At 40.4% G+C, this 9,391-nt stretch overlaps 1 protein-coding gene across 1 annotated transcript in view; it reads left to right on the top strand.

Annotated features, from left to right (window-relative positions):
• cdh16 (cadherin 16, KSP-cadherin) overlaps positions 1–9,391 on the top strand; it is a 34,183-nt gene continuing 24,792 nt past the window's right edge. Inside the window, exons 1-5 of the mRNA XM_056412314.1 lie at positions 1–519; positions 1,802–1,960; positions 3,228–3,424; positions 7,928–8,053; positions 9,219–9,369. Of these exons, the coding sequence (XP_056268289.1) occupies positions 384–519; positions 1,802–1,960; positions 3,228–3,424; positions 7,928–8,053; positions 9,219–9,369 (769 nt within the window). The 5' untranslated portion in view covers positions 1–383. The remainder of the gene's footprint in view (positions 520–1,801; positions 1,961–3,227; positions 3,425–7,927; positions 8,054–9,218; positions 9,370–9,391) is intronic.

The following is a 9,391-nucleotide window of genomic DNA, read 5'->3' as shown; positions in this document are numbered from 1 at the left end:
AGTTTCTCTACGCTCTAAAACCGCTGGACAGAGAGAAACAGCCGTCTTACTCCCTGCAGGTAGCATGTCAGCATTGTGTCATATAGTAGTGATGTTCTACACATAGATACTGAATAGTTGTTACACATTCCCTCATTCAAGATGCATCAAATTCACATAACGAATACATTTAGTTTTTTTTCCTATTATGGTTCATCATGTGAAGTTCAAATGCTAATGTTCAATCGTGTGTGAAGAATGAATTACTCGTAGATCATTAGATTCTCACCAGTGTGTGTTATTTAAAGATACCTACAGACTGTGTGTGTGTGTGTGTGTGTGTGTGTGTGTGTGTGTGTGTGTGTGTGTGTGTGCATGTGTGTGCGCGCGCACGTGTGTGTGTGATGCAGGTGTCCTTCAGAACGTCAGAGCACCGCCAGAGCTTCACTGTCGAAGTGTGTGTCATCGACAAGAACGACAACGTGCCCACTTTCATAGAGGAGAGCATGAGAGGCAGCGTGCAGCTCGGGCTTCTCAAAGGTACGAGAACCTTGAGCCCCAAGGTCATCGCGTCGCACAACCTCTTTTAGTCCGGGACACATTTATCAGTCCCGCTCCGCTACATGGACTACAATAACTCTTTCAAAACTCATTGCCTCCTAACATTGGAAAATGTGTCCCTAAAAAATGCAATTGTATCCTCTATCTTTTGTATTAATAGAATCAATGACGTGGCATACACTAAAAACAACTTGACTTCAAACTGTCACATGACTTGCAATCACATCGGCTCAGACACGATACTACAGATGTATTTGATCTGAATTCCTTGGTTTCCTCTGTACCTTGACAGATGGAGAATAACACCCACACAATTACTGTAGGCCCTATAGCTCATTTAAAAAAGAGAAGTATTATCTGACTGGAAGATAAGTTGCATAAATGTAAACTATTGTACTGCATGCTTGTTTAAGCTGTTTGTATGTGTTACTTATCCCTTAAGAAATACAGTAGCTACAAGGGCCCATGCACCTACAGCAAGGGTCGGGAACCTATGGCTCGCGAGCCATATATGCCTCTTCCGGTGACGGCATATGGCTCTTCTGAGTTTGAGTTTTAAAAAAAAATATCTCCGCCCGCCACTCTGTAATTTTCTCCATCGGGCCAGATCACAGCAGAAGTAATTTAAGTTCCCTTTCTTAAAGACGTCTTTGTTCTTTTATTAAACTAAACGTCTGTTATTGATCGTCTCCACAGCAGCATGTCATTCTGTCTCTACGTGTCGCGTTAACACTTCTCTGCTCGCCGTCTCGCGCGGCGCAGAGCGCCGATGCCGGCGTGTGTGCGCGCATCGGGGCGGAGCAAAGAAAAAGTCGCCTGCCCCCCCTTCCCCCGTAGCATCATGCAGCACCAGAAGTCGCATTAAAAGCAAGACATATTTAATTTATTATACGTTAAAAATACTATATGGCTCTCAATGAAATATATTTAGAAATATTTGGCTTTTATGGCTCTCCCGTCAAAAAGGTTTCTGACCCCTGACCTACAGGGTCACTTCCTCCAGTAAGGGCTTCAGATATTTTACAATTACATTGTCCTATTTGCAAGTCAGGTTTTTTTTTATTGAACTACTTGGTACCAATATACTAAAATCCAATATTAAAATAAACCACATACAACAAATGCTTTTGGTTTGGTGTCTGCAGATTGGGAAAAACCATGTTCTATCCTGAGAGAGGGAATCTGTCTTGAATGTGTAGTGGTAAGAGAAGTGTAAAAGAAAAATTCATATATCTGACCCTGCACCACCTGTGTCTCTCAGGAATCCCATTCATGCAGGTGGAGGCACTGGATCGGGATGACCGCATCACCGCCCACGCCGAGCTGCGGTTCATCCTCATGGAACAGACACCCAGGATTCCCTCCAGCCAAATGTTCTTCATCAACTCCATCACTGGAGAAGTTTCCCTCACCGCGGAAGGTCAGTCCCAACTCGTGACTGTAGGGGAAGTATCCAGAGGGGACACACACAATGTTTTTGTTCAGGGAGCTCACAATGTCCAGTTGAGAGTCAACTTCCTGCAACTTCAGACGCCTTTTCTCTCCATACTCAAGAATGCTCTTTTTTGCATGTTACAATTTGGACAAACCACTTTGTTATGGAACCATGATTCTTGTTTTGTTAGTCCATTAGTTTTAACTAACATTTCCACAAACAACAAACATTTATCAGATAATAACAAGAAATGGCAGCAGAGAAATGCATACGATCATCAGCCGATAAATTGTTGTGTATATGAGCCTAAAAAAACAACTGGTTGGGATCTAGAAATAAATCTAATTTGGAACAAGGTCTGGATTGAATAAAGTTTGTAATAATAGTCTCACAGAGAAGCTACACAGAGATGTGACCCCTGTCCTTAAAACATCTTAGTCTTTGTTGGTTATACTTGTTGCAGTTTTTGAAATATCATCAACATGAGAGAAAAGCTTGAATTTATGAAAAATATAAGGGTTCACAGATACAGCCTGTAAAAGCCAACATGAGACATTTTTAAAACAAACATACATTTTTGTTGGGTTTGAGTTACTTGACATTCAGCCTGATTGCATTCTATATGTGAAATAAAATACAAATTAAGCTGTGGACAAAACCGATGCAATTATGTTGGCCAATAATACTTCTTTGGCCAACAGACACATACACATACATAGGCAAACATATTGTAATTACACCAGATGCAGTAAAGTCCTGTATTCTGGTGTTGCCCTGTGTCACGGCTCGGCAGGAGCTGGATGACTTTCACGCTCGCCGCTCCCTTCCGGCCCACACGGCTGCGGCTGGTTTCCTCACAGCTTCAGCAGTGAAAATTGAAAATCACCCTTTTGATTTTCTACTTTATTTTCAGGTTAGCTATAACTGATGGTTATGATTACCTCCTCAGTTATTCATGGTATTTATTCTCCATTTGAGCAGGACATTGAAAATGAAGTGATAAGTAGAGAGCAGTTTGTGTAACATCTCAGTAATCAAAGGCAAGATATAGTCTGTTATAGATTGTGTGGTTCATAAACCATCAAATAATCAAATGTTTGTATGTATTTTGTTTCCTTTTTTAATGTCTCCTTACATCTGTCAATTTCCTTCGGTTCCTTATCTACTCACTGCAGAGCATGTTAGTTTAGAAATGAAAATGAAAGACTCATCGAAGGTGCTCTCGTATCTTCTGTCCCACTGTCACCACCAGGATCCTCCACTCTTGACCCGGACATGTGCGGCCGGTACAAGCTCTCAGTGATGGTGAAGGACATGGCGGGGAAGGCGAACGCTTTCTTCTCCAGCGGCATCGTTACCGTCGAGGTGACGGGAAACACCTGGGCATCGCCCGACCCTGTCCGACTCCAGGAGAACCTCCCAGGCCCCTACCCGATCCCCATCTCACAGGTGGGACCGCAACCCCCCCGGTCAATATGTGTTCACTGAGAAACACACATCCACAACCTTAGCGCAGAAAGTGTTTTCACTCATCTCCATTTAAACCACTTTTACTTATTTGATCTTTACCATAAATCATGGAGAACAACATGAGAGAATAAGTGCTGACTTTATTGTTTATGCAGCTCCAAGTGTTATATCATGTTACAATAAAACAAACTCTGCCAACAGCCTGGGTCGAGTAAAGTGGCATCATATTACCAGTTGCTGTTTTTAGTGGCTCTTGGGTCCTCCTAAGTGACCAAATACTGAATTATTGATGCTGTTCAAATGCCATGGATCATTTCAGCTACCTCCTGACTGAGTCACTTTACTCACATACTCCCACCCACCACCCACCACCACCACCACTCTGAGAGGTATTACACAAATCTAACATATTAAAGGCTGAATACACCCTAAAATATACTTTGCAGATAACTTGTTTTAATCATATTGTACTAATATTTTATGATATCTAGAAAAATAGTCCTGGACCAACTCATACACAGTCATTATTTATTTTTGTTGGCATACATATCTACTTTATATCTGAACTATTATGTAACCTCAAAGTCTGCTTTGGCAAAGTCTTTAACATAATATTAATCGGCAGCTGTTTTGGTTATCAATCAATAAATGAAGTAATTTTTCATACAAAGATGCAAAACACTCTCTGGTTCTGGCCTCTCAGTCGTGAGGATCTGCTGCTCCTCTACATCCTTTACATCATTGTAAAGGGAATATTTTGGACTTAAAATAAGAGAATAAGACATACAGACATCATCAAGGACTGTGGAAACCTGAAATGAGCATTTCTGCTATTGTCTGGTAGTTTATAAACCAGCAGAATAATCTACTAACCAAGGAAATAATCCACCAGATCCATTGATGATAACAATTATTGTTGGTTCCAGCCAATGACGTTTGCTGAAATACAAATTTGGAACTGAATAATGTAAGAGCTACTTAGGTAACCATGGTGATTTGAGAGAATATTGGCACATTTTCAGATTTATAGATGGAAATCCATCGAACAAACACTCACATCCAAAATAGTCATATATTATTCTGGACTGATTCCAAAAGTCGTCACGGAGATTGTAAACATTTAAAGCACAGTCATCTAGGACCGTAATGTAAATTCTGTTTAACGGCCCCTCAGGTTCTCCTCACGTATTGCTGTGTCTGCCCCTGGTCTTGTGTAACCTGTTCGTTGTTATAATATTAGTCATATCAGCCACATGTCTATAAATAACTCAAAAGCCCTTAGAGGTTTTCCAACACATGGAAACTAAAATCGTCCAGTGGCAGAAAGGAAATGTTGCAACAATACAAAAATAAATAACGATTAATTCTGTGAAGAACTGTGAAAACAAAGAGGCTTGTGGTGCTGATTCCGGTGCTAAATGCAATGCATTGTGCAGCTTGTGAGTCGCTGTGGCCAGTAGGTACATCACAGTACCTCCCCCTCCTCCTGTTTTCTCCCACCTCCCCCACACTTGCCCTCAGCCTCTCATCTCTCCTGTTCTAACAGCCCCTTCCACCCACAGAAAACGTGTGGATTCACAAGTGTAGGCGTATTTGAATTTTTTTTATTCATAGCTTTCAAAGGCCAATTCAAATCTACAATAGTAATATATCTTATTGTGGCTTAGTTGTAAAAATCTAATTGCCAATGCGATTACACCCAGCTTCGTGACATTGAAATGATAAGTAATTGTTAAAAAATGTTATAGCATCGAATAGCATCTGTGCCTCTTTATGTAAACGAGACTATGTGGAATTATTTTACTGAACAGATTCCCTCAGTGTGTCCGCTTTAATTTCAAATAAAAAATGTGTTAGGAGAGTGAGAAATGAAACCTTCATTGTTTCTTCACTGAACCGGCGTCCACTTGAGATCGATTGAATTACATCCAGAATCGAAAGCACACAAAACTGGGTTATTTCGAAATGGATGTTTACTTGGGGGAAGCCTCCTTTAGCCCACGCTGAGTGATTGTGCCGCTGTGCTCAGTCGGTGGTGAGACTAACCGCTGTTATGACACATACAGAGATAAATCTCACCTCCCCTTCAGTCTCAGATATATGGAGCAGTGATGTTCTCATCCACTCATCTGTACAAATGTGGTATTTTTCTTGTCTAGTGTACTACTTTATGCATTTCTGCCATCATATTTATTTTATTATTATTCTGTTATAAAACTAAGCCGATAGCGTTGTTGTGATCAATTTGACTAATTCTGCAATCAGATGAAAATTAGCTCTGGCTGTCATTTTAAATATGAAATCCAGGCATTTATTATCGGTAATTTTGCATCACTAAGGCTAGGGAGGTTAATTTAAATCGGTTGTGTATTACATGTTTCTGATTGCCTGACGAAAACTTTGATTACGTAATGCAATCAGTGTAAAACTACTTAAACTCTGTAATGCAATCTGTTGAGACTTTGTAGTGGAAGAGATCCCTCAGAGCCTGTGAATGTATGAGTCAAGGCTGCATTGAATTGTCAGTTCCTCAAAGTTGAATGAAATCTGATTATTTGTTGCAGATTGAGTTTGAGCCACACTAAACCTTCGTCGTGGCCCCTTAATCACTGTTCAATATTACAAATGATAGTTGTATGAAGGTGGTGCTTCAGCTAACATTAGTCATCACAGGTGATCTCATGTTGGTGTGAATAACACCAATATTAAAGCTGCTATGACCAAAATATATCGTTCACATTTGATCACAATAAATGTTAATGTTGCTGAGTATCTGCTGTCAAAAATCGATCTGCCATCTCAACTAAATGAGGTCATAATATGTCAGTGTTCTGTTTACAACTGTTTTTTGCTGCTGCCAAGTAGCCCAACAAATATCTGTTGCTATTTATCTGTTATTGCAGGTTTAATGTTTCGAATTACGAAAACAAGACAACTCTATTTATATTCAACACTATATTTGTGTTCTGCCTTCGAGCTCAAACTGTAGTGTTGTCTGTCGGAGCTAAAGTCAAGACCAGCTGTTATTGCTAGATTTGGAAACTGGTGATCTCACAGGCAATAAAAAGGCCGTGTCCCTTCAGAGATATCCACTTTGTATCTTGTATGTGGCAGACATCATAACAATGTTTTAAAAGGCTACAACTAATAATTATTTTCATCATTGATCATCTGCAGATTATTCTATTACTCAATCTATTAACTGTTTTTTAAAATAAATAGTTTCTCAGAACACACGGTGGCATATTTAAATTGTTCGTCTGTCCAACGAACACCTGCGATTAATGACAAAGAACAGCAGCAAGATCCTCACATTAGAGGAGATGCAACCAGGAATTGTTTTGCATTTTTGCTTGATAATTGACTTCAAAATAGTTATAATATAGTATAGTTATATAGTGTAGATTAACAATCTAGCATCAGCTGTGATATTTTAGTATTTCTTTTAGGACTGCGCACTGGCACGATATTCTGAGCTGTGATTCAGCAGCTGAGTACTGTCCCGTCCACAGTGTGTTGGAGGAAAGCACACGCAGCTCTTGACGCAGCTAAACACAAGCTAGCGGTAGAGACAGAACGTGCTCTGCAAACTCAAACACTGACGGAGGCAAACACTGATGACTTCATAGATGTTTTGAATATAACTTTATCACGAGCAGTTGGTGATCCATCAGCTCTTGAAACATATCTCTTTAAAGTTCTAAGGTCTAGAAACACGCTGAGAGGCAGCCAGCTGTGTGAAGCCGCTTCGTGTATACAGAAGCATAGTGTTTGGGCAGCCATCTCCAAAACAAGGGAGGAGTGTGTGACAGTGAGTTGAGGAGATACACATGCCCTGGGTGTCCATCAGCTGTGCTGCAAATGGGCTCCTCTCCTTCTTGGGTGCTGTTTGATGGCTACTAGGGCCCTTTCAGGCCCACTGCACAGCCCTGTGTCAAGGGCTGTAAAGCAGAGTGGAAAATCCCCTTCAGCCTGCATAGTTAGTTTTTGCTGTGCTCTCTGTTCCACATCATTGTCAGTGCATTCGCTTGGCTTCTTATCATGTAAACAAACGTAGCTTTGCTTTGTACATATACATCATGCAGGCCCGTGCTGAATTGCTCTTTAGGGTTCATACGGCATTTACGTACACTTTAGAGATCGTTATTGTAGAATTGCTGTCTAGTAAAGTTGCAGTTTACATCCAGTGTGTCCAAAACGCCAACACTTTGTCATTTCATCCTATTAGACATTTGTGTTTATTTGGCATAATTCTTGAAGCATTTCCAAAAACGTGTTTTGACCACCAGAATCTAATCAAGGCGTTCCTGAGATATCAGGTTTCCGAGAATAGACCGGGCAACTTAAGGCTTCCGACCGAGGCTGTCCCCGGCTTGGAAGAAAAAATATATATTTTATATATTTTACCAAGTTTATATATATTCAAATTAAATAAAAAAATATACTCAGATTTTTTGTTGTTGTGTCTGTGTGTGTATGTAGGTCAAATGGAGTGGGAGCCAGGCAGAGTACAGTCTGGAGGGGGAGTTTCCAGAGATGCTCTTCACCATCAGCAGAGGAGGAGTCATTTATCTCAACGCTCCTCTGGACAGAGAGACACAGGACCAGGTCTGTATAACTGCAAGCTAAACATATCCAGCATAATAATACATGGCAGTTTATGGTTATTGGTTAAAGCGTCAAAACATTAGGGCTGCAGGTGCTACACTGTTCCTTTAAGAGAGACACACGCAGGTTTAATTCTATATTTTAACTCACACACATTGTGTTTGTACTATAATCTCAATATACAGTTTGCTCTAAATTAAAAGTTCGTTATTTTCTGGCTCTCACAAAGTCCTCACTATGAAAACCATCAGATTCACACCTGATCTGTTATTATTTTTAAATCATTTTATGTCGATTTAATTTTCCTTTTTTATTATTTTCAGTGAATTTTAGTGAATTCAAAGTGCTGAAGAAGAACAATACAAAGTGACAGATTCAATGGCACTAACTATTTCATCCTATTTAAATGATCTCATATTACTAATGATTTTATAATTAAAGGTAAGCTGGTACTAATTATTGCAATAAAGCTGAGCACTGAACATTTTTAAAACAGACAAAGGTAATAAAGCAAACTACTCAAATCTTGCTCAAAAGTGTCTTGCTCAAGGACACTTCAACATGCGACAATGGGGAGAGCGGGGGTTGAACCAGCTGCCTCGTGGTTACAGGACCACCACTCTCCCCATGAACTAAAGCCAACCACAATATATTTATTACAAATGAAATAGCATAAATTGTTTGCATTTTTTAGAGTTTTGCTTACAACTTCCTCTCCTGAGGGCTTTGAATAGCTCACTGGACTCAAGAGAGGCTGAGCTTCATCGGTGGACGTGATTGGTGTTTTGACACATGCATCATCTGTCTTCTTGAGAGACCACTTAATTGAAAAGTGCAGACATTATAGAGGTTTCAGATGCATACTTGATTGATAGTCTGTGGAGGTATTAAAGAGCTGCCAAACTTATCTTTTCTGAATACAGCTCCATCACTCAGGCTGTATTCTTCATGAGTGATACTGCTGATGGTGCCTTTTCACATCGTAAGCGTTGTGCCCATCATTCTGCACTTCTGGCAGCAGGGGGGCTTTCCTCCATTGCAGGATCCTATCCCATCATGCAATGAGGAGGGGAGCACCGTGCACTGGTTAAAAGGCAGATATGTCTAACCACTTTGTTTCTTTGATAGTTAGAGGCAGACATTGTGTCTCTTTTTGCCTTGTCAGTTCCAGATCAGCATTGTGGTTGAGCGTCCAGATGGCAGAGAAATTGCCAAGCCTGTGGAATTGAGGGTGATGGTGGGCGACGCCAATGATAACAGACCCACCTTCCCACAGGCACAGTACCATACTGTGGTAAAGGAACTGTCCACTCGAGGTAACAGATATGTTTAGCTTTT

This window comes from Pseudoliparis swirei, chromosome 4 (assembly GCF_029220125.1).
Source record: "Pseudoliparis swirei isolate HS2019 ecotype Mariana Trench chromosome 4, NWPU_hadal_v1, whole genome shotgun sequence".
NCBI lineage: Eukaryota > Metazoa > Chordata > Actinopteri > Perciformes > Liparidae > Pseudoliparis > Pseudoliparis swirei.
This window is presented reverse-complemented; position numbering and strand designations above follow the sequence as displayed.